We start from the raw sequence: 27,728 nt of genomic DNA, 5'->3' as shown, positions 1-27,728 counted from the left end.
TCATAAAATATATGATTAAAAAACTTTTAACTTAAATTTTTATCAATAAAGACATTTCCTTTTTATTGGAGAGACCTTTTGATCATTCACTCTTTCCCTTGTTTGACTAAAGATATTTTTTTGGCGAAGACTAGTATATACATGGAGAGAAGATATCTATGTTGTAATTTGTATAGTTGCTGACTTGCCTATGAAAATAAGGGGGCGTTTGTTTTCCATTTTAATGATGACAAAAATCCATCCCATCCCGAATGAGGTCAAAAAAACTTGTCCCGACGGGTTGGCATCCCCGCCCTCTGAAGAGAAAAAAAATTAAAATTAATTTTATTTTTAGATAATTCATCTGTTAAAAATCTATTTTAAATTTGTATTTTATTCTTTCATAATGGCATAACTCGAAATTTTAAAAAAGTAAAAAAAAATAATAATAATAATAAATAAATAAATATATATATACCTCCAAACGCCTCCACTTAGCAGCGGCGGTCATACTAACGTACGCCGTATGTGTACTCTCCCTAAAGGGTTGCCCCAATTGCGGCTCCACCCCAGTTCCCTACCCTCTTAGCACCACTCCAGACTGCGGTGACCAGTCGTACAAAATCCGGTGCAATGCCACCTCCCTTTTCTTTGACTCCCTCAATAACACTTACCCAATCACTTCCATTTCCCCATCCAATCAACGACTCACCATTGAACCCTCACCTTTCCTCGCCAACACCTGCATCACTACCGATCGGCTCACCTCCAATGGCCTCCAACTCAACTCCTCCGCCCCCTTCAACATCACCAGCAGCAACACCGTCTTCTTCCTCAACTGCCCCATTGGCATCTTAAACTCCCCCTTAAACTGCACCTCCAACAGCCTCTGTCACGTGTACATCAACGGCACGACAAGGAGTGGCTGCGTAAATACGCAGGTGTGTTGTGCGATGCAGGTGGGGGCCTCGGTGACTAGGTACAAGATCGGGTTCAATGACGCTGGTTGCTGGGCGTATAGGAGCTTTGTGAATTTGGATTACAGTTTACCAGTGAGCAGATGGCCAGCGCCTGGAGTGGAGTTGCAGTGGCTTTTGCCCAGAGAGCCCACTTGTGGGGAACTAGGCGGTTGCGATTCGGGATCCACTTGTAGACCCGATCCGAACTCGAATAGTGCGATCAATAGGTGCTTTTGCAACTCCGGGTTGCAATGGGACCCGGTTGTTGGACTGTGTACTAAAGGCGAGTTCTCTCAACTTTGCTTTGCTTCTCTAGTTTCTGGATTATACATATTTTACGGTATTAAAATAAATTGAAGTAACCTCCTGTAAAATATACTCAAGACGAAATAGATTTCATGCATGCTTTTCCGGATTTTTCCATTGTTTACAGTAACAAACTAAGCTTCATTTGTACTAAATTTGGAGTTGGCTGCACAAATCGTTTATTTTTCTTGCGATTTTTTTCACTCTAGTTTTGCAAATGTCTTCTGATTAGCTCGGTTAAATCTAATATGCAGTGAATCAAGATTCCGATGGCCGTGATAAAGATCGAACCGCCCTTATAACAGGTACCTCGTCAATCATATTCTTAGGTGGCTATGACTTTTTATTGGCTTGAAGATCGGCCTACGAATGTGGTTTCGATCCTTCCAGTAAACAAAAGCGTCGTTGCCAAAAACTCCCTTCCTCAACCGTTGAGGAAGAAAGGAACAGGCTAAACAGGAGCCATATAAATGATCTTTTAATCTCTCTCTTGTTTGGGGATTTTTCTAAATGGCTTATGACTATTTATTCTTGGCAAAATGTCTATAATACCTTTAATGAAATGACTTGCCATATTTTGCACAAAATGTTCCAATTTATTGGAATAGTTCCACAATTCTTCTATTTCTCTCATTTCGAATTTTAATATATAGTTCCATCATTTGATATAATAAATTAGCATAATCTGTAATATAATTATCATATAATTCTTTAAGATTATCATATTCCTTAGATGATATATCCATAGTCTCTAGTTGAGAAAAAATATTTTTTTTATTTTTTCTAATAATCTTTCTAACAGATTATCTAATCCTTTAACTGTATAGCCTGACATCATTTAGATAATTTTTTACAAGCTTTATGAATAATAATAACATGGTAGATAAATTTTTTGCAAACATGAAAAGTAATAATCCCTACGATTCTTTCAAGATATTAGAAGAATTCTTTCTAAATTTAACAAAGATAATAATTTTACCTTACTTATGATCTTAAATCTATATTCTTGGAATCGAGTGACCTTCAGGCTCTGAATCTGCAAACTCCTCCCTCAAACGGCTTTTGCCTTAATGGGAATTCTGCTACTTCAGCTTCTTGCCCTCACTGTATCTTTTCTTAGAATTAAGAATAAGAATTTTAAGTAAAGAAAATTCTCTCTTTATTAAAGTAAGAAAGAGATTATCTTCTTCAATCTGTCAAGAATTTATGGGATATGAAGTTTAGAAACTCATATTTTTCTGATATCAAAAGATTGAGATTTTATTTCTATAATGATTTATACAAGATTTCTATTGTATACAAGGGGTTTCCAGAAAAACTGATTTTAAAGAAAGTTTAAGAAAAGAGGATGGTTTCTAACTCGAGATGATTCATTCTTTCCCAAAGACCTTTATTTATACATGACTCAAACTTACTATTATTGATCTATTATATCATTGCATACATCAGAATTTGAAAAAGGCTCACATGCTTCTCTATTCTTTTCCTCATGTGGTCTACATTTTCACATGCGTTTTTTATTTTTTCATCAAAGAGAAATCTTTTCCTCTATTATTGCCTCTTCATCTTTGGCTCCATATGCAGCTGGCTAGATACTTTGGTAGTGGTAGGTCCCTTTTTACTTATCTCCATTCATCTTTTATGTTGAAGAATCAATCTTTTTAATCTTGTCTGCATGTGGGGCACTCCCTCAGTCTGCATGATTCTTAGATTGTTGTAGGACTTCCATTAATTTGATGAGTATCAAATTTCTAGATATATTCTTTCAAAATAGTAGATTTTTTTTTCCATTATTCGTAAGGAGTGTTCATCCTTCATATTGACACAAGCATCTGAGTTTTTTATCATATAAGTTCTTTGCAATGTTGTAAAGAACTTTCATCCCCAAAACTCTCCGAAATTTTATCCATGATTTATTGATTTTTGGCAATGGTTTATTATTTCAACCAACTTCAATCTGAAAATTTCGGCCAACATATCCAATTGTAATAATATGTTCAGCAGGATAGTATATGCTTCCATTCATTTTCTTCCAATTCATAAATGATTTTGGTAAATGATCTATATTCTTCTTCTTTTGATGATAAAGGGGTATCATCATCCTCATCAGTTTTGATCCTGATAACTTTTGTATGTTCATCACCATTTTTTATAGTCACCTTTCGGGGACTTGTTATGTCTCATTTGATATTGTTGGGTCCACTATTGCTTCCTAGCTGTGTACCTGTTTGTATTTTTGAAATTGTACCAATTGGTATTTCCTGTTTGGTATTTAATGACTCGAATTGTGAAATAATATCAACAATTCTATCATTCAATTCTTTGGTATATTTGAAATGAGAATTAGAGATTTCCACCAACAATTTGATATTTTGTTGGATAGATTCTGCCATTTGCTCTAATTGCTCAATTCCAATTTTCATATCTTCTGATTCTTCCAAGAAGAATTTCATTCGTCTGTTGACGTCTATTAATGAATTTTTGATATTATCCATTTCCAAATTTGATATTCCTGCTCAAAAAATCTGCAAGATAGTTATTTATTCCTTTAATATGAATAATATTAAAATTGTAGAATGATAAATATGATTGCCATCTGTGTAACCTTCTATATTGAGGTTCCATAGGTAATTTATTTCTAATAAGTCCTGCAACTTAAGAATTATCAGTTTCAACAATAAATTTTTTAGATAAAAGGAATAATGAAATTTTTTTTATTCCTCTAATAATTGCTAACAATTCTTTTTCATGAGTAGTATAATTTATTTCTGCTTGGTTAAAAGTTCCACTTGATTATCTGCATATTTCATTTAAATCTGTTTTTAATATAACTGCCCAATATTTATCCGAGGCATCAGTATTAACAATTAGATTATCTTTTTCATCTGGTAACCTTAATTTTGGTAAATTTTTACATTCTTCTTTTAATGATTTAACAATTTCAGTATGTTCTTTGTTCCAACCTTTAGTATTTATTTTCCTTAGTAGAATTTGTATCTTATGTCTCTTTTTTTAGAGATTTTCAATAAATCCTTCAACATAGTTTAAACATCCTAAAAATTTTTGTATTTGTTCTTTGGATTTTAATTCATTTGGAAAGCTTTCTATCTTTTTAGATATATGAGAGTCTGTAATTTTATTCCCTTTCTATTTATTGATAATCCCAGAAAATCTATTTCTTGTTTCTCGATTATAGATTTCTTTTTAGAAAGTACAATTCCTTCCTTTTTGCATTCATTTATGAATTGTAATAAATGATTCCTATGTTCTTTTTTATTATTAGAGCATATTAGTATATCATCTATATAAACAATAAGAAAATCACTAAACGTTTTGAATATATTATCAATTTTCCTTTGAAATATTTGTGGTGCATTTTGTAAACCAAATGGCATAACTAATGATTCATATTTTCCTTGAGGTATACTAAAAGCTATATATTGTATACTATCTTCTTCCATTTTCATTTGCCAAAATCCAGATTTACAATCAAATTTGGAATAATATTGTTTTCTTTTTGCAAGGTTTATTAGGACTTCTTTATTTGGTAAAAAGTAACCATAAAATTTAGTATATTTATTTAATTTCTTATAGTTTATTACCATTCTAGCTTTTCCTCTAATCTGCTCAAAATATTTCATAACCATAAAAGCTGGACTGCTATGAGGTCCATTGCTGGGTCTAATTAAATTTTGTTCTAATAGTTCTTTTATTTGAATTTTAAATTCTTGCATATCCTGTAAGGTATACATCATTGGTCTAACTTTTATTTTAACATTTTCCGTTAATTCTATTTTAGCTCTAGGGTGATATGGTTTCCAAAATAATAATGGATTTTCTCCATAAATTTTTTCTAATTGTTCTATGATTTTTTCCATACTTATTTCTATTTTTGTTTTTAGGATCTTTTTATATGATAGTTTTTTATTTTTTAGTTCATCTTGTACTATTGGTCGTTTTTCCCATTTATCACCACGTTAGGCTGGCTGAACTCTGTAGGATCTAAATTCTCTTGATATTTTTAATAGATGTGCACAAAGTGTTTGTAATATTATCATGTAATTATTTTGTTTATAGTATTGAAATTGTTGGATAAAGTCATTTCCTAATAATATATCATATTCTAATTTATTATAATTATATACTTTATTTATTATAACTTGTTTACTACGAAATATTATATTAACTTTTTCAGCACTATCAATTACTTGAATGCTTTCTCCAGTCATTCCTGTTATTTTTATTTTACCATTTTTATTCCATGATTTTATTAAGAAATGTTTAAAAATTATTATATCACTTCCTGTATCAATTAAGGCACAAGTTGTTATATTTGTTTCTACTATAGTAACTTGTATATATACTGCTAATGAAAAACTTATTTGATTATTCATCAACTTCCATTTTTACATAACGTAGTTTGTCCTTTATGAGTTATATATAACCCTTCTCTTTTTATACTATAATCTTCTAATCCATTTAAGAAACTCATTCCTAATAATATATGAGGTTCAATATCCATACTTTCATCCAAATAACATGGTACTAAAAAATCAATCCCGCCTATTTTTATTGGTACATTTACCTTTAATTATGTAATATATAGTTGTCCATCAAAATTCCTGTATTCATATGGTTCTGTTTTGTAAGTCATTAATCCTTCATTTTTAGTTGCAGTCATATGACATTCATCAGCACCTGTATCTATCAATATATTTGGTCCTTTTATATACCTCCTACAGTTGAAATATTTTCCTTCTATTTTTATATTTCCAATATTTTCATGAGATTTTATTTCTTTTATACCACTAGTTTCTCCTAAATACTCTTTATTATTAGGTAGTCTAAGACTTTTTGATTTCTTTATCAACCTTCCATTATGAAATGTTATTTTATAATCTTCTTCTTCTCTTAACTCTATTATTTCAGGCTTATTTTTAGTTATATTAAATTCATACTCTTCTGAAATAAAATTTATTTGTTTGTTTGGTTCCACTATTTTACTAATATCCTTACATTCCTTATGAATTTTTATGTATGGTTTATTAGAATAAATATTCTCATAATTAGAATTAGTAAATGTATATAATGCCCTATATTCCATAATCATAATTTGGTTTCCTGGTTCCATTATATCATTTCTATGTAATTTGAAATGTAATCCTAAAACTTCATTAAAGTTTTTATCTTTCAATGAAACACAATATTTTGGGTAACAAGTAAATATTAACTTTTGATATGCTAAATTTCCTTCTATGGTTCCTAAATGACCATCTTCAAGATTTATAATTCTTCCATCATGTAAACTTACAGTTAATGGTGAATCTATTCCTTCCCTAAATAAAGATTTAAACATTATTTGTACTCCTGCTAAATAAACATATTGGATCTTTTCACTATATTTTTTACTTATTTTTTATAATAATTCTGATACTGTACTTTTTGTTAAAAGGTTTATTTTATGTGCTCCTTGAGTTGTCTTCACATCTATAGTTTTTTAAATCTTATGGTATTCATTTATTGTTATTCTTTCTCTTCTCCATATTCTACCTAGAATTTCCCATTTTCCTATTTTCAAATCTAAGGATCACTTTCGTATTTTCTTAAATTTATTATTATCAAAAGTTACTTTTAATCCATAACCTTCTATTCCCTCATATTCTTGGATTTCTATGTTATTATTTTTTATTTCTTCAATTTCTCTATTCAGATTCTGATCCATTATCTTCTGAATCTGCTTCACTTATAAATATTTCCTGATTATTATAATGTTCAATATCAGATATTTCACTTAATTCACTTTCTATTTCAAAATAATCCTTTTTAATATTCTCACTTGTTTCTTTGTGCAATCAGGACTTATATGACATATTTCTCCACAATTCCAACACTTACATTATTTTTTATCTTTCTTATAAGGTTTATTTTTCTATATATTATTTTTTCTTTTATAATATTTCCTTCCAGGTTTTATGTATTTCTCCTTAAAGTTTCTATATTTTTTAAACTTTCTGTTTTTATACTTCCTTTTATTTCTTTTTTAGAATTACATCCCCACCTTGTAGGTTTTTCCATATCTTCACAACATATTCTAGTTAATTCTTCTGATTTTTTCAATAATTGTCTTTATTGACATATATATGCAAGTCTTTCAAACAAGAATTTTATTCTTGATACTAGTGTTCTATGTATTCCTATATTTTCTTTAATATATTTTTCAAATTCTATTTTAAAATATATTCCCCATGATCCTGGTAATTTATTGTAATACATATCTTGATATACTTCTTTATTCTCATTACTATAAAATTGAGTATAATAGTAATCTTTGAATTCACAAGTATATTATTTAATTTTACACATATCACAAATTGTTAAATTAATTAGCTTAACTCTTGCATTATCTTTTTCTCGTATTGCTTCTTCTTCATAATTTCTTAACCAATTTTCTCCTAAGAATTCATCTGCAATATATTTTACTAATCTTTCTATTCCTAGTTTATCTGAATTTATTATTTCTGTTTCTATATTTTTTTATTAATGATTTTATATCACTACTAATTCCTTCTCACCAATTTCTAACATTTTCTTCAAAAGATGCAATTAAAAAATATATTCTTCTTTCAGTATTTTCCCATGTATCATCTTTATTATATAAAAAGAATAATATCATTGAGTCTGCCAATGTTATTAAAGCTTTCTTAGTGTCTATTTTGCAATCTAAGTTTAATTTTGTTCCTCCATGGTTAACAGGTTTATCATAATTATTATTTAATTCAAATCTATTACTATATTTATTTCCTTTAGACGGTTATTTATCTCTTATTTTATCATAAAATTGTCTATATGACTTATTATACATCGGAGCATAACTTTCATCTGCATCTATTGATTCTTGTTTAGAGGTTCCTACGGGATTAGGTCATCCTCCAGTATTCATCAAGATATCCATCATCTATACTTTCTAAGCTTAAATGATCAAAATTATCTATAAGTAGATCTAATTCTTCATTCATTTTCTTTGTCTTGATTTTCCTTAATTTTTTGTTTACTTAACATTTTTTCTCTAGATTCCTATTCTTCTAATATTTTAGATAATATATTTTTCCTAAACTCATCATCCATGCTTTCTGTTTCATTATTATATTTTCTCTTTCAATATGTTTTTCTCTATTCTGGTTATTTCTTTTTCTATAAATCTTTTATCTATTCTATTATTCTTTTCTTCATTTTTTTTTAATTTTCTGACTTCAAGTTTCAATTTATTTATATCATTTCTTACTTCTTTTATTTCATTCTTTATTTCTTGTACATCATTTATTAATGTTCTTATTAAATGTTTTAATTCTTCCATATGTTCACTGATTGACATTTTCTTTTATCGATTTTTTGATTGACAATAATAAAATGTTATATACTCAGCATTTTTACAATCTCTTATCATTTTATCATACTTTTGTTTTATAACTTTAATATTTGTTAGTTCTTTTAATTTTTCATAGTACCTTGCTTTTTCTTTATACCTTTCTTGTTTTAATTTTAATATTTGTTTTTCTTGAGTTTTAGTCATATCTTCAGGTATTAATAATTCATCTAAAATTTTATTATTTATTATTCTTATTCTTCTTAACTTTCTTTCTAAAATATTTTTAGTTTCTTCCATTATATTTTTATGATGATTCAAATATTTCTCTATGGTATAATTCATTTTCAAATACTTTGATAATTATTTCATATGTACGTCTATCTTTGATAAATGTAATATTTGTTCCTTTGTTTCTCTAGGTAAATTCTTAGTTACATATAATGTTATTATTTTTAATTTATTAGGGATAGGGTTGTAAAATATATAACATCATTTTTCTTCAATACATTGATAATAATTATTTATTTTTATGATTTTCATAATAAAATATATTTTTTTAGATTACTATGAAATCTATTTCACTCTGGATTTCTTCTATATTAGAACTATATTTCACCTGATACCTTAATCTATTTTTATAAGTTTCAATAATTTCTAAAATCATAAACTTTTGAATCTTTCTTTATCTTTTCAATAATTTTATTTATTTTCAATATCTTTTAGGTAATTTATTTTTATATTTTTTCTCATGATCTCTCTGCCTCTGATACCAACGGAATAGATGCTACTATGAGCGAACAAAAATCTAATAATCAAAAATCTAATAATCTAATATTCTAAAAATTCTTTTATTTTTGTTTTAGTTAATCTATTTGTTATTAAGCGTATATAAAATCTTAAGGTAAGGTTAAAAACTAATTTTTGGTATGCTCGTGGTAATCTATTTTTTATTGGTCTTCTCAAAAAATTTTAAGTAATTCTTCAAAGTTTAGTAATGTCTGAGAATTTATAATATCAACATCTGTTATCATATCAATGTCTGTTCTAAAAGGTATATCCTATTTTAAGATATTTTTCTTTCTTTTTTCTAATTTATCTATGATACTTTATATATCTTTTATGATTATTGATCTTACAATTCCTTTAACAAAATTTTCTAATAAGTTTTCTTTGAAACACTTTAATATTTCTTGTGATGTATATAATTGTTCTTGATATCCTATCTTATCAATTTCTTTTTCAAACTTAATTTCTTTTTTATTTTTAACAACCTTTTTTATATTATATGGTCCTCTCTTCTATTTAGGTTTTTTCATTTTATAATTATTCATTAATAATTCTTTCAAATTTTTAGAAAAATTACTTGTTAATTTTTTAAGGACTTAGATAGAAGATTTTTATCATAAAATAGGTTGTTTTTAATATTTGTTTAAGGGTATTTTAGGTAGTTCCAAATGTTTGGAAAAGTTAAGGGCCATTTTGGAAAATGACCTCTCTTATTTGGGTCAATTTCATGTATTTCCCCTATAAATGAGATTGATTATAAGACTGAAGTCCTAAATTGTTGATCCTATAATGGTATTCTGAACTTGCCATGACTTTTTTTTCCCCTTTTAAGTAGAGATGGTGACTCCACAATAAAAAAAAAAAAGGTGCCGTGTAATCAATCCAATATTAAAGTAATAACTAAATTGTTCGACGCTCACTTCATCATGTAACTGCAAATCCGGCGATGAAGTGAATTGAGTCAAATATTCAATCTTCTATGATACTACATATTAAACACATCTTAAGTAAAGATCATTCAATCAACCAACGTGAACGATATAATAACTATAAACCATTTTTTATAGGGTCGAAATAAAATTAACATTGACAATTAAGATTAAACCAAATTTAATATTACCAAAATCATTTGACAAATGTAGGGAAAATCCCAAGTTTCACTAGTTCGGTCGTTTATGAAAAATGAGGAATCCGGTATTCTCGATTTTAATACCGTATATGCCTTTTGTTCGGTAAGATGATATATAACAGCAAGTTACAGTCGTACAACTAATTGGATAATAACAGAATGAACAACAAATCAACTATTGAATTTACTACAATAAATAACAGAACGAATAATTGAAATTGCAGGAAATGGAATTTCAAACCGAGGCCTATGTTACACATAGTTTCCTTAAAACAGATTCGCCCCCTCACCGTTCGTGCTTGAGGTTTCAAACGAGAATCCGTCTCCCAGGATACAACTGTAAAACTAGTAGAATCCGAGCACCGCAGAAACCACTCCGACGAATTGAACTAGTGTCTGAACTACACCACCACCAAGACAGAAATGCAGAAAAGACAGAACTTTATGCAAATGAATTTCTTGTGTATTCTAAACTTGAAAGCTTTTGTTTTGGTGTATTGAAATGAGGAAAATGAGCCACTATTTATAGGTAGGCTACCATTAATGGCAATGACTTTTGGAGTTTCTCATCTTTTTCCTATGTGAGACAAATTCATTTTTCCCACATAAACTCTCTTTTGAGTAGCACACTTTGAGCCTCAATTTTTCATTCACCCGAGTCTCATCTTTGGCAAGTAAGTATATGATTTCGATGTACTCACGGAGGAAAACACAAATCAACTTTCATCTTCCAAATTGAACAACAGGGTCCCACTCAAAACTCATGCCAAAGTCGGCCCATAACTCAAATATTTTTTTTCCAACAATCCCCCACATGAATGAAAATTGGGAGCAACTCATGCATGTGACATATGACGACTTGTGAATGTGACACATGACGACTTGGTGATATAGTTCAACAGTTGAAACCTGCATAGGATAAGTAGGTGTTACCCTTTGAAGTTTCCCTTGTGAAAGCATATTTACTTCACTGGCTGACCAGTAGACGCGATGTCCTTGAACTGTTCTGCTGTTTATGTAAACGATGATACACTTCACACATGATTCTTCCTAACACATTTCAGTTTTCATTATTATATTCATTTTGGCCATGAATATACGCCTGGTTCTGTGAGAGTTCACAAGAATTGCGCCCCACACAATTTCCTTAGAAGCGGCCCCACTTCTCTCTCACATAGGTGATTTCTTATTACAAGTAACCCGCATTACTTGGCTCGATTTTCGACGCATAAGAATCATTAAAAGCCTATTTCTTATCCTCCATCTTTACGGGCATCACTGTCGCATCACAGGAATGGACAGGAGGTAATATCCCCCACAGTGATTCTATCAAGTCTTTACAATTAGGTTGTCCCTTTGAACCTAGATCTTGAGATCTCCAGTCAACTAGGTTGGGTTTTCCTTTGTATTAACTCATCCATTCAAGGGCTTAAGTCTCATTCCTTTCGATGATTTCTCAACTAACTCTCTATTTAACCCTTTAGTTAGCGGATCCGCAATGTTATCCTTTGACTTTACATAATCAATAGTGATAACTCCAGTTGATAGTAGTTGCCTGATGGTGTTATGTCTACGACGTATATGTCTAGACTTACCATTATACATGTTGCTCTGTACCCTTCCAATTGCCGATTGACTATCACAATATATGCAAATTGTTGGCACATGCTTTGACCATCTTGAAATATCCTCTAAGAAGTTGCGTAGCCACTCAGACTCTTCACCACTTTTATCCAGAGCTATAAACTCAGATTCCATAGTGGATCTGGCTATCACTGTTTGTTTAGAAGATTTCCATGATATAGCTGCACCTGCCAATGTGAACACAAATTCACTCGTGGACTTTGAGTCTTTTATGTCGGATATCCAATTAGCATCACTATATCCTTCAATGACCGCTGGATATCTGCTATAGTCAGTCCAAAATTACGATTATATCTCAAGTACCTTAGTACTCTTACTATTCCTTTCCAGTGATCAGCTCCTGGATTACTCGTGTATCTACTCAGTTTGCTCACTGTGTAGGCTATGTTTAGTCTTGTACAACTCATCAAGTACTTCAGATTTCCAATAATTTTCGAGTATTCTACTTGAGACACACTTTCACCTTTGTTTTTAGATAGATGTTGACTCGTATCTATCGAAGTTCTAGCCATTTCAGTATCATCCTTACTGAACTTTCCTAGGATTTTGTCCACATAATGTGATTGGCTTAGAACAAGACCATATGATATTCTTGAAATTTTGATTCCAACTATAACATCAGCTAGACCCATGTCTTTCATGTTAAATCTCGAATTTAACATGGTTTTAGTGGATTTGATCACCTTATCGTTGCTGCCAACAATAAGCATGTCATCAACGTAAAGACATAAAATAACATAGCCATTTTCAGTGTCTTTAACGTAAACACATTTATCACACTCGTTGATCTTAAATCCACTCTCCATCATGACATTGTCAAATTTCTCATGCCATTATTTTGGTGCTTGTTTCAAGCCATACAATGACTTCACCAATTTACACACCTTCTTTTCCTGCCCTGGAGACGAAAACCCTTCGAGTTGTTCCATATAAATTTCTTCATATAAGTCTCCGTTCAAGAAGGTAGTCTTAACATCCATTTGATGTGCTTCAAGATTTCGCAAAGCAGCAATCGCAAGTATCATTCTAATGGATATTATTCTCGTTACTGGAGAATATGTATCAAAGTAATCAAGGCCTTCCCGTTGTCGGTAACCTTTTATTACCAACCCGGCCTTATAGTTCCATCTGCTTTCATTTTTGTTTGAAAATCCACTTGTAGCCTAGTGGTTTACTTCCTGGTGGAAGATCCACTTGCTCCTATGTATGATTTTGCAGGATAGAATCTATTTCACTTTTAATGGCCTCTTTCCATTGAGGTCCTTTCGGGAGTTCACAGTGTGACGCCCCGAACTTAAGCTTCGAGGTTCACATACTAAACATAATAGCTTCTGCCTTTGGTACATGTAAATACTCTTAAATAGAAGTATTACATGTTAAAAACTTATTTTTAATTTGGTAAAATATCTCTCATAAAATTTAAAGGCCGGTAGAAGTGCATGTCGACAAGAAATTATACTTTACATATACTGACTCGGCACTGTCACGGTTAGTTGGGTCAGCAAGTTCGACTATTTTTATAAAATTCATCCCAACTCCGTTTTCTATGAAATTTATGACATTAGAAAGATATTTTCAAATAGTTTTCTAGGTTAAAATATGAAAAATTTCCAAGATCATAAGATATGGGCGTTTTACTGAAAACAGTGAGGTATTGCACAGAAATTTCAGATTGACCCTTCAACGTTTGAAGATTCATATCTCAGGCTATAGATATCCAAATTGAGTAATTCTAGTGCCCATATTAAGACAACTCAATGAGGAACACAGCAATATTTTCAGAGTCTCAAATGGACGTTTATGGAGTTAGAAATAATGTTTTGAAGTTGACCCAAAAACTGTCCCGTTTCTGCCTTTTTATCACTTGCAAGGGAAAGTAAAAAACAAAAAACAAAAAGGTCTCTTAACATAACATGATAGATATAATTACATAATTTACTTCCTGTACCATATTACATCATGTCTTATATATGTTTTTATATAATAACAAAAGCAAAACATATGAAAAGCGGTCAAACAAAACATACAAAGCAGAAACTTCGACGTAAAATAATTTTGTCCTTGACCCATCATCGATTTTGCCGACTGACTTCCACCAACTTCACATTTATGAATCTGAAATTTAACATGGAATACTATGAGTATAAAGAATACTCAGTAAGATACCATGCTTGGATTTAACATGTTAATACTACACAAAAGAAAGCATTCAAACACATACTTGCATATTCCGGCTTACCGGTGCCCTTCAGACTCGTCCTAAGGCATATATATCTAACTTTGTGGACTTGTCCACGTCTTTCATATTATGGTTTTCATGCATAACTTAAGCATAAATATTACCATGAAATCCTACCACTTAAGCATAGAAAATATCTTACAATAAAACTTGAAGAAATCTTGGTTGAAAGATGAATTGAGAATGCTAGACTTTATCATTTCTTTCTCACGTCAACTGCCCTTTAAAACAAGTGATATTTTGATTTTTCTTGCAAAGGAAATAAATGGAAGCAACATTACTATTTATAGGTAAGAAAAAAATGATTAATTAAGGTGATTCTTCAACCAATTCTACACGTGGGCAGAATGAAAGAAAATCTTAACTTCAATTAAACACCTATGCATGCCTTTAGCCATACCTTAGCCACTTCATGCTTAAATTTAAACAATTCATGCATTGCCTTAGCCACCCCACTCACGGCCAAGAGGAGGAAAAAAATGTTTACCTTGGTAATTAGGTGTAAAATGGACATTTATCCCAAACCCCTAATTAACAAATTATTTGGAAAACTTTTAATAAATCAACCAATGCAAAATTTGGCAACCATAAATAATTTTGGCCATAATAAATTTTGAAAAGTTAAATCGCTATCCTAAAAATTAAATGAGCACAAAATTCGGAGTATTACATCCTTCCTCCCCCAAAAATTTCGTCCTCGAAATTACCTTGAACTTAGTTGAAAAGTTCTGGATACTTGATCTTGATTTCCTCTTCTCTTTCCCAAGTTGACTCTTCGATATTATGGTTTCTCCATTGAACTCTCACTAACGGAATTTCCTTTGTCCTCAGTTGTTGGATCTGCGATCCAATTTTGCTACTGGTTTTTCCTCATAAGTCATGTTTTGTTTGATATCCAATGGTTGATAATTAACTATATGACTTTGATCTGGCACATATTGTCGAAGCATTGACACGTGGAACACATCATGAATTGCTGACATAACTGGTGGTAGAGCAATTCGATAGGCTGCATTTCCAATTTTCTGTAAAATTTCAAAAGGACCTACGAATCTTGGTCGAAGTTTTCCCTTCATTCCAAAGCGAAAAACTCCCTTCATCGGTGCCACTTTTAAGAAAACCCTATCATCCACATTAAACGCCAAATCTTTTCTCCTTTTATCAGCATAACTTTTTTGTCGGTCCTGGGCTGCCTTGATTCTAGCTCTTATTTTATCAACCGCTCGACTAGTTTCCTCAATTATTTCGGGTCCTAAAACTCTTCATTCACCTACTTCATCCTAATAAAGAGGAGCTCTACATCTCCTGTCATAGAGAGTTTCGTAAGGTGCCATCTTTATTGTAGCTTGATAACTATTATTATAGGCAAACTCTACCAATGGTACATAACTTTTCCAACTGCCTCCTAAATCAAGGACGCAGGCACGCAGCATATCCTCCAGAGTCTGTGTAGTCCTCTCCGATTGTCCATCGGTTTAAGGATGAAAAGCTGTGCTGAAGTTTAACTTGGTTCCCATGGCTCCTTGCAAACTTTTCCAAAATTTTGAGGTAAATCTTGGATCTCTATCTGATACAATTGATGCTGGGATTCTATGCAAACGGATGACCTCTTTGATGTAAAATCGCACATATTGATCCATAGTAAAATTCATTCTTACCGGTAGGAAATGAGCTGACTTTGTTAACCGATCCACTATAACCCATATAGCATCATTTCCCTTAGCTAATTTTGAAAAACCCATAACAAAATTCATAGTTATATGCTCCCATTTCCATTGTGGAATTGTTAATGGTTCCAACAATCCAGATGGCCTTTGATGTTCAGCTTTCACTTGTTGACAAGTCATGCACCTCCTGACAAAAAAAGACCTATGCACCGTTTCATATTTCTCCACCAAAACATACTCCTTAGATCACGATACATTTTTGTACCTCTTGGATGGGCAGTATATGGAGTTAAGTGTGCTTCTTCAAGAATTTCTTTCCTCAATCCCTCATCTTTCGGCACACACAACCTTCCCTTAAAAAGTAAAGCTTTATCACTGCCTAATTCAAAATCCTTTCGCTTGCTAGTACCAACTTCGAATTTGATTTTTTGCAGGAAAGAGTCACCATCTTGTGCTACTCTTATTCGATCTCTAAACATTGGTCGAATCGTTAGAGCCGCTATCCTGGTAATAGTTTGGGTTGGTGGAACAATTACTTCTAGATGTAAGTTTTCGAAATCCTTTAACAACTGGTCCAGCATAGTGATTAGTACTGCTAATTGTCCAACCGCCTTTCTGCTAAGAGCATCTGCTACTACATTAGCTTTACCAGGATGGTAAATGATAATGCAATCATAATCCTTTACTAGCTCTAGCCATCTCCTCTGCCTCATATTTAATTCCTTTTGGTGAAAAAGTACTTCAAACTCTTATGATCAGTATAAATGTCACACTTATTTTCATATAAGTAATGACGCCATATCTTGAGAGCATGAACTACCGCAGCCAATTCTAGATCATGGGTTGGATAGTTTTGTTCATATTGTTTCAATTGTCTGGAAGCGTAGGCTATCACCTTTCCTTTCTGCATCAGAACACATCCTATGCCTTGTTTTGAAGTATCACTGTATATAATGAATCCTTCTGGTCCGTTAGGTATTGTTAACACTGGAGCTGTGACTAATCTTCGTTTCAGCTCTTGGACTCTCTGTTCACATTTCTCTGTCCATTGAAATTTTATCCCTTTTCGAGTCAACTGGGTCAATGGTCCTGCTATTTTAGAAAATCCCTCGATAAATCTTCTATAGTAACCAGCCAATCCCAAGAAGCTGCGTATATCTTTAACATTGATTGGTCTTACCCAATTATTTACTGCTTCCACTTTGGTTGGGTCTACGTCAATTCATTGTGCTGTGATTACGTGCCCCAGAAAACTTATTTTATCCAACCAAAATTCACATTTCTTGAATTTGGCATAAAGCTTCTCTTTTCTTAGAGTTTCCAAGATAATAGTGAGATGTTTCTCGTGTTCCTCATTACTCTTCGAATAGATTAAGATGTCATCAATGAAAACTATAACAAATTGATCTAAGTATTCATGGAATGCTCTGTTCATTAGATCCATAAATACTGCCGCGGCATTAGTTAATCCAAAAGGCATCACCAAAAATTCATAATGACCATAACGCTTCCTAAAAGTCGTCTTAGGGATATCATCTGACTTCATTTTCAATTGGTGATATCCTGATCTTAGATCGATCTTTGAAAATATTGTAGCCCCCCTGAGCTGGTCAAACAAATCTTCTATTCTTGGAAGTGGATATTTGTTTTTAACAGTGAGGCGATTCAATTCTCGATAGTCAATGCACAGCCTCATTGTTCCATCCTTCTTTTTTACAAATAACACAGGTGCACCCTAAGGTGATACACTTGGTCTAATGAAACCCTTATCAAGAAGCTCCTTCAACTGTACCTTCAACTCTTGCAGTTTCAACGGTGCCATACGATATGGAGCCTTTGAAATAGGTGTTGCTCCTGGTACGAAATCGATGGTAAACTCTACTTGCCTGTCTGGTGGTACACCTAGAAGGTCTTCTGGAAAAATATCTTTATAGTGCCGAACTATTTGAACATCCTCAACTGACAACTTATCTTGTTTAATATTGGTCATCGATACTAGAAATCTTTGACCTAATTCCTTTCTCGGCGTCCTTTCAACTTGAGTTGTTGACACTTTACGAGACGAGATATTTACCTTAGTTCTCACAAAACGAAACTCTTCCTCGCCCGGTCTTCGAAAAACCACCATTCTCTCGGTACAATAAATAGTTGTATAGTTTTTAGACAACCAGTGCATACTAAGGATAACATTAAAGTCTTTAATCGTTAATGGAATTAGATCTAGCGCTATACCTCTACCATCAATTTTCATCCTGAGATCTCTAGCTATTTGGTTAGCGACAAGTATCTTTTCAGATGGAAGAGATATTTCTAAGGTATACGGAAGGAATTCACATTCCACTTTATACTTTGCAACAAACGAAGAAGAAATGAACGAATGTGTAGCTCCAACATCTATAAGTACAAATGCGGGCCTATTGGAAACAGAGATGATACCTGCGAGGACATTAGGGTCTCATTCTGCTTCTTGCTTGGATAAGGAGAAAACTCGTGCTTTTCCTTTCTTGTCATCTCCAGCCTTCTGTGTCTGATTCTGGGGACATTCTTTAGCGAAATGTCATGATTTCCCACACTTGAAACAAACATTTTTCCCAATAGACATTCTCCCTTGTGAGGTCTATCGCACTTAGGACAACGCTTATCACCACCAACTCCTACTATCTCCGTCTTTCCTTTCTCTGGTGCATTATTCCCTTTTTACCGTTATTCTGTCTATTAAAGTTCCACTTCCTCTTACCTGAGAAATTTTGAACTTGGTAAGAATTTTCAACGTTTTCAGTTCTTTGATAAGAAATAGTCTGCGCTCGCTTCAGGACTTCTCGATAAGTGTTTAGCTTGAGAACTGACACTATATCACGAATATAAGGTTGAAGCCCACGCTCGAACCTTCTAGCCCGCTTTTCCTCCGTATTCACTAGATGTGGAGCAAACCTTGATAATTTCTCAAATTTGCGTTCATTTTCCATGAGGGTCATGGTTCTCTGTTGGAGTCTGAGGAACTACATCTCTTTTTGATCTTTTACAGCTGCCGGGAAAAATTTTTCTTCTACGAGTTCCTTGAACCTCTCCCAAGTTATAGCCTATTCTTCAGCAGGTGTTAATGACCTGGTAGTCATGTCCCACCAATGGCTAGCCCCCTTCTTTAACATAAACACTGAAAATGTTACATTTTCAGCATCTTCGCATCTTATAAATTTAAAGATACGTTCTAGTTCTCGTAACCAGTCTTCAACTGCCAAGGGATCCATACTCCCCTCGAATGATGGAGGGTTCATTTTACGAAACTGCTCTATCATTGCAGTTCGATCCCTCGGGTTAGGTACTATTTGAGGTTGAATAGCTGGTTGGTTGGGCTCTTGATGATCAATTGGTACTTGTTGATCTAGTGTTCGTTGTCCAGTCAAAGGTGGTGCCTGTTGTTGTCCCAATTCCCGACTTACAGCCGACAGTTCTCGTGCAAAGTTTGCTACATTAATTTCGCCACCACTGGAACTGACATTAGTATTGCCGCCGCCTAAGTTCATATTGGACTTCGGTGCACTGCCGTGGTTGCGCTTTGGAGGCATTTCCTTTGAATGAAAGATATTCCTCCAGTTAGAAGTATTTCAAAACATAATACTAACTTTAGAAAAAAAAATCCAAAGGCCAAGGCAACTTTCCTTCATATATATACATTATTATTTTTTCACAAGCAAAAGTCATATTGAGGTACGGTACATACATTCAAAAGTAGATGTACGTATTACATCCTATTCTATTCCACAAACAAAGATAGCTAGATAAGATGGTGTCTAATCTTCTATTTCTTCTGGATCCTCATCGGGGTTTTCATCTGGGTCTTCCTCTAACATGCTTTGCTTCGAATTATCTGGTAATGGCACAGGAAAACTTTCATCTAGAACTCTCGAAAAGCACTTAGCCAACGGTCCCTTATCTAGCCTAGAATTGGTAGCTCGTAAGCTAGCATTCATGGATAAGGTTATAGTCTTCTTAAAGTTTTGCTGTAAATCGCGGCTAGTTTCATAAATTTCTCGAATTAAATATGTAAGGTCCTCATATGAAAGGTCATCATCAGACCATAGTACGATCTCATTTATGACTGAGGCCCAAGGTTCTAGAACAGTTTCATATGACCTCTGTATCTTCACCTTATCACTTAAGCTATGGTGTATCTCCCATAACATCTCAATAATACAGTTTAGCAGATCAAGATGCTGTTCGAGGATATGGAGCGGATACATACAATAATTATAGTAAAATGCCAATAATATGTCCCGCTTCTTCGCAAAACCACAGGCTTCTGTCCTTGTGGGAGTTCTTACCGTTCGTGCCATAACTAGGACAAAAATTGATTATATTATTCTACAAGGCTCTAATAAATATTTAAATATAAGTGGTTATGACTTCATAATCTCAACCATGACTTGATTCAAATTATTCCTATATCCAGCCATAGATATAGCAATTCATTGTATAAGAAAACTCATAAATTTTAAAAAAAGTTTTTACCTTGATCGTCGGTTGAAAGTCAGTTGCTAGCTTACTCGATGATAAAGGACAATAAACTTTTTTTTTTTTTAAATATAGTCTACAGAAAAGCATAACTGCTCTGATACCACACTATGATGCCCCGAACTTAAGCTTCGAGGGTCACATAATAAACATAATAGCTTCTGCCTTTGGTACATGTAAATACTCTTAAATAGAAGTATTACATGTTAGAAATTTATTTTCAATTTGGTAAAATATCTCTCATAAAATTTAAAGGCCGGTAGAAATGCATGTCGACATGAAATTATATTTTACATATACGGACTCGGCACTGCCACGGTTAGTTGGGGCAACAAGTTCGACTATTTTTATAAAATTCATCCCAACTCTGTTTTCTATGAAATTTATGACATTAGAAAGATATTTTCAAATAGTTTTCTAGGTTAAAATATGAAAAATTTCCAAGATCATAAGATTGGGTGTTTTACTGAAAACGGTGAGGTATTGCACAGAAATTTCAGATTGACCCTTCAACGTTTGAAAATTCATATCTCAGGTTATAGATATCCAAATTGAGTGATTCTAGTGTCCATATTAATAGAACTCAATGAAGAATACAGCAATATTTTCAGAGTCTCAAATGGACGTTTATGGAGTCAAAAATAACATTTTGAAATTGACCCAAAAATTGTCCCGTTTCTGCCTTTTTATCACTTGCAAGGGAAAGTAAAAAACAAAAATAAAAAACGTATCTTAACATAACATGATAGATATAATTACATAATTTACTTCCTATACCATATTACATCATGTCTTATATATGTTTTTATATAATAACAAAAGCAAAACATATGGAAAGCAGTCAAACAAAACATACAAAGCAGAAACTTCGACGTAAAAATAATTTTGTCCTTGACCCATCATCGATTTTGCCGACTGACTTCCACCAACTTTACATTTATGAATCTGAAATTTAACATGGAATACTATGAGTATAAAGAATACTCAGTAAGATACCATGCTTGGATTTAACATGTTAATACTACACAAAAGAAAGCATTCAAACACATACTTGCATATTCCGGCTTGCCGGTGCCCTTCAGACTCGTCCTAAGGCATAGATATCTAACTTTATGGACTTGCCCACGTCTCTCATATTATGGTTTTCATGCATAACTTAAGCATAAATATTACCATGAAATCCTACCACTTAAGCATAGAAAATATCTTACAATAAAACTTGAAGAAATCTTGGTTGAAAGATGAATTGAGAATGCTAGACTTTATCCTTTCTTTCTCACGTCAACTGCCCTTTAAAACAAATGATATTTTGATTTTTCTTGCAAAGGAAATAAATGGAAGCAACATTACTATTTATAGGTAAGAAAAAAATGATTAATTAAGGTGATTCTTCAACCAATTCTACACGTGGGCAGCATGAAAGAATATCTTAACTTCAATTAAACACCTATGCATGCCTTAGCCACTTCATGCTTAAATTTAAACAATTCATGCATTGCCTTAGCCACCCCACTCACGGCCAAGAGGAGGAAAAAATGTTTACCTTGGTAATTAGGTGTAAAATGGACATTTATCCCAAACCCCTAATTAACAAATTATTTGGAAAACTTTTAATAAATCAACCAATGCAAAATTTGGCAACCATAAATAATTTTGGCCATAATAAATTTTGAAAAGTTAAATTGCTATCCTAAAAATTAAATGAGCACAAAATTCGGAGTATTACACATAGCCTCTTGATAGTTTTGAGGTTTACTTTCTAGCATATAGGTCAGAAAATTCGGACCATAAGATTTTTCTGTCCTTTCCCTTTTGCTACGTCTAGGTTCAACCTCAATCTCCTCTTCTGGTTCTTGGTCCTGACTATGTCCAGTCATAGTCTCATACGTCCGTTTAGAAGAACTTGCCTCTTCTTCGGACCTGCATGGAAACACATGTTCAAAGAACGAAGCGTTTCTCGACTCCATTATCGTGTTTCTGTGTATATCTTGAATTTTAGATTCATACATGAGAAACCGATAAGCATTACTGTTATATCCAGTGAATATGCAGTCTACAGTTTTCGGGCCTATCTTCACCTTCTTTGGTGTTGGGACAGTCACTTTAGCAAGACACCCCCACACTCGTAAGTATTTACAGGAAGACGTTCTTCCTTTCCATAACTCATAATGGGTCTTCTCCATTTTCTTTCGGTGCACCTTATTCAAAAGGTAATTTGCTGATAACACAGCATCCTCCCACATGTTCTGAGGTAATCCAGAACTTACTAGCATCGCATTCATCATCTTCTTTAAGGTGCGATTTTTCCTTTCAGCAACACCATTTTGTTGCGGTGAATACGGTGCGGTGGTTTCATGTATGATTCCGTGTTGTGCACAGAATTCAGCAAACGGTGCTTCATACTCACCACGTTGATAACTTCTTAGCACCTTAATTTTCTTGTTAAGTTGATTTTCAACTTCATTCTTATAGAGAACAAATTTCTCTATCGCTTCATCATTGCTTTTACACATAGCAGTATTTCGTGCTATCGTCGACAAAAGTAATGAAATACTTGTTGCCACTTCTTGTTTATACAAATTTTAAATCACATATATCACTGTGAATTAAATCAAGTGATTCTATATTTCGTTCAATTGACTTAAAGGATGACCTAGTCAATTTTTGCTTCAACACAAGTATCACACTTATGTTTGGAATCAACATGGAATGCTGGTATGCATTTCAAGTTAACTAGCCTACATAAAGTATCATAGTTAACGTGTCCTAATCTACCATGCCACACATTGGAAGACTTAAGCAAGTAAACAAAAGCATTCACTTTATTATTCATTTTTTGTTTACCAACCATTACATTGAGTTTAAACATTCCATCGAAAACATAACATTTTTCCGACAAACATTCCACTTTTCGACAAGATGACCTTGTCTGACTCAAACACAATGCGGAAATCATGCTTATTCAAAAGCGACCCGGACACAAGGTTCTTGCGGATTTTCGGCACATACAACACGTTGTTGAGAGTCAGCTCTTTTCCCGAAGTTATCTTCAAAGCCACTTTTCCTTGGTCCTTGATTCAGAAGTTGTTGAATTTCTCATGAACAAATTCTCTCCATTCTCAACTGCTTCAAAAGCAGTAAATAACTCTTTATTAGAGCACACATGTCTCGTAGCTCCGGTGTCAATCCACAATTCTTTTGGGTTAGAACCCATCATGTTCACTTCAGAAATGATTGCTCCGAGACTCATCTCCAACACATCATGTGCCATGTAGTCAACCACATTTGCTTCGTTCTTCTTCTTTAGCAATCTATACTCCGAAGATTTGTGGCCTACTTTGTCACAGTTGAAGCACTTCCCTTAAAATTTCTTCTTAAGAATGCCCCCTTTTGGTCTCAGCTTGATCCCTTTTCCACCGAATGGCCCAGCTTTGGTTTTGTAGTTCTTACTACCTTGACCATGTTCAACAATATTGGCCTTAGCCGCACCAGGATTGAGCCACTTCTTTTCGGAACTCTTGTTGTCTTCTTCAATTCGAAGTCTAACAATCAGATTTTCAACGTTCATTTCCTTTTGCTTGTGTTTCAGATAATTCTTGAAATCTTTCCACGTGGGAGGCAATTTTTCAATGATTGCAACCACTTGGAAAGTTTCACTCAGAATCATCCCTTCGGCATGAATTTCGTGAAGAATTACTTGAAGTTTTTGCACTTGACTGATTACAGTTTTGGAGTCCACCATCTTATAGTCCAAGAATCGACCGACGATAAATTTCTTAGCCCCGGCATCCTCAGTCTTATATTTTCGGTCCAAAGAATTCCACAACTCCTTAGCAGTTTTCATGGTGCTATACACGTATAGCGAATCTGCCAAACTGTTCATGACGTAATTCCGGCATAAGAAGTCCGAGTGGTTCCAAGCATCAACAGCACTGATTGCTTGAACATCCACCTCACCCTCTAGGAGTTTTGGAGCACTTTCAGTCAAGAATCTTGCAAGATTCAAGGTGGTCAGATAGAACGGCATTTTCTGCTGCCACCTATTGAAATTCAAGCCGTTGAATTTCTCCGGCTTTTCCCCATGGTTAACCGGCACATTAACCGGAACATTAGTCACATGTTGGCTCACAACACGACTTGGCACTTCAGCCACAGTCTGAGCCATAACAGAGCTAAGCCCTGCAGCCATAACTGCACCCATAGTAGAACCCACAGCCTGAGTTTGGATATCTACAGCTTGGGACACATCCATGTTGGTGGAACCGGTTGCCATTTCGTCTTTTGAAAGAACCAAACAACAAATTAGTTTCCACAATATAACAAATATAAGAAACTAATCAGTTCAGAAATAATCAATATAGGAAACCAATTTTTCCTTTCTGAGAATCTGTTTTAAGCTTGTAGGGAAAATCCCAAGTTTCACCAGTTCGGTCGTTTATGAAAAATATGGAATCCAGTATTCTCGATTTCAATACCGTATATGCCTTTTGTCTAGTAAGATGATATATAACAGCAAGTTACAGTCGTACAACTAATTGGATAATAACAGAATGAACAACAAATCAACTATTGAATTTACTGCAATAAATAACAGAACGAATAATTGAAATTGCAGGAAATTAAATTTTAAACCGAGGCCTGTATCACACACAGTTTCCTTAAAACAGATTCGCCCCCTCACCGTCCGTGCTTGAGGTTTAAAATGAGCGTCCATTTCCGAGGATACAACTGTAAAATCAGTAGCTTCTGAGCACCGCAGAAACCACTCCGACGAACTGAACTAGTGCCTGAACTACACCACCACCAAGACAGAAATGCAGAAAAGACAGAACTCTATACAAATGAATTTCTCGTGTTTTCTAAACTTGAAAACTTTTGCTTTGGTGAAATAAAAGTGAAAGGAAAAATTAAAGAAACATATATAAACAAAAATCAATAAAGCTCTTATACAAAGTTGAGTTACAAAGTGTATTGGCAAAATTCAGGGCATTGATTTCAAATAATTTAAAAATCTGCTTTTATAATGATCGGTGTGGATATGATTTTGTCATCCAACTTTATCAACCTCCTTTGTAACTGTAGCATAACTCAATAAAAATAAAAGAAACTCATCCTACCAATCAATCTCTCATGCTACTTGAAATTTGTGTCATATAAGCAAAATAAAGGCACTTAAAAACATACATCTCTAATGCAAACTAACACAACTTTAATATCTATTGAGAGGCATTCGAGTTCAAAATTGATTTCCAAATACATTTTATAAATTTCTACCTACGTGACTTTTATATTCTTAAACTAATAACTAAATCACATTTAAATTTGTATATGAAATTATTAATTTTTTCAAGTTAGCATATACAACTGAGGTTTAAGAATTTAGATGGAGTCCCTTTCAACTTACATTCAAGAGAATTTTTTTAAAACTACATTCTATTTTGCATATATGGCATGATTTTTTTATGCAATCAATGATTATTCTTATGTGGGATTGGTCGGTAAAATAAGTTGATTTTTCTTTTGTTTCTCATACTTCTTAATTTTCAATTTTTATTGTTTTATTTTATTTTTTTTAACTAAAATAGTCATTTTAGTCGAAGCTTTTTAATAAGTTAAACATGTTTGCTTCAAGATTTGAAGGTTAGGGACCATTTGCGCTTCCCCCATAACCGTAGGAGGACAACAATTTAACAAGATTGCTAGTCAACTTTCAATCACTAATTGATTGCTGTCACTGATGCAGGTTTAACTACAGGCCTCGGTGTAGCAGTCTTAGCAGTACTGACTGTATTTTTTTACTACAAGCGGCACCAGCGCATCAAGAAAGAGCAAGAACGACTTACCCGAGAACGGGAAGAAATCCTTAATGCTAGTGGTGGCAAATCAGCGAAACTTTTCACTGGCAAAGAAATTAAGAAGGCAACAAATCAATTCTCCAAAGATCATCTTCTTGGCGTTGGTGGTTTTGGTGAAGTCTACAAAGGAATTCTTGAAGATGGAACAGTTGTGGCAGTCAAATGTGCAAAACTGGGTAACGCGAAAGGTACTGAACAAGTTCTAAACGAGGTCCGAATACTTTGTCAAGTTAACCACAAGTGCCTTGTCGGCCTCCTTGGCTGCTGCGTTGAGCTTGAACAACCATTGCTGGTTTATGAGTATTTTCAGAATGGAGCTCTGTTAGATCATTTAATAGGTGAAAAGAAGGGATTTCTCTCTTGGATTCGCCGACTTAGCATTGCCCATGAAACTGCTGAGGGACTAGCTTATCTTCACTTCGATGCAGTTCCCCGAATCTATCATCGGGACGTGAAATCCAGCAACATTTTGCTCGACTCAAAGCTGAATGCTAAGGTTTCGGATTTTGGATAATCTCGATTGGTCCACACGGACCTGAGTCACATATCAACTTGTGCTCAGGGTACAATCGGGTACCTTGATCCCGAGTACTTCAGAAAGTTCGAGTTGACAGATAAGAGCGATGTCTATAGCTTCGGGATAGTTCTATTGGAGCTATTGACATCTCAAAAAGTTATTGATTTCAACAGAGAGGAGGATGACGTGAGCTTGGCCGCTTACGTGCAGAGATTGGTGGAGGAGGAGAGGATAATGGACGTGGTTGATCCAATGTTGACTGGGGAAAGAGTACGCAAGATGGAGTTTCAGAGCATGAAGGCTATGGTGTTTCTGGCTGTACGGTGCTTGAACGAACACAGACAAAACAGGCCTTCTATGAAGGAGGCTGCTGAGGAGATTGAATACATTATCAATATTGCAACAGCTGAGATCACTGAGTAATTATCTATTATGGATCTCAACCTATAGTTTAGTTCGGATTGTAAATTTTATTGAAATAACAATTAACATTCAACGGCAGTACTTAAATTATTCACAATCTTTTGATATATATCGTTAATCTATTTTTTTAATTATAGCATATGTAGATATTCAATTATTACTTTCGGTAGATATCGAATCAACCATTTTAATCACCTTAACTTTTCTTTGACAATGATACTTAAAATCTTAAGACACAAATTACGTAATATGTCAGTTGATAAGGGTGATGAATTCACCGATTCCTCTCTTCAAGATAGGCCTAACGGCATCTCCAATGATTGCATCATTTTTTGGTGCAAAGTTG

The 27,728-nt window shown here is 33.5% G+C and overlaps 1 protein-coding gene across 1 annotated transcript; it reads left to right on the top strand.

Annotated features, from left to right (window-relative positions):
- Positions 1–461: 461 nt before the first annotated feature.
- On the top strand, positions 462–27,491 carry LOC111396864 (wall-associated receptor kinase-like 20). Its single transcript, XM_023023443.1, is given in 3 exon segments — positions 462–1,221; positions 1,499–1,549; positions 26,331–27,491. Coding segments are annotated over 3 exon segments (1,392 nt in total). The 5' UTR covers positions 462–932; the 3' UTR covers positions 27,383–27,491.
- Positions 27,492–27,728: the final 237 nt, after the last annotated feature.

This window comes from Olea europaea, chromosome 7, assembly GCF_002742605.1.
Source record: "Olea europaea var. sylvestris chromosome 7, O_europaea_v1, whole genome shotgun sequence".
Lineage (NCBI taxonomy): Eukaryota > Viridiplantae > Streptophyta > Magnoliopsida > Lamiales > Oleaceae > Olea > Olea europaea.
This window is presented reverse-complemented; position numbering and strand designations above follow the sequence as displayed.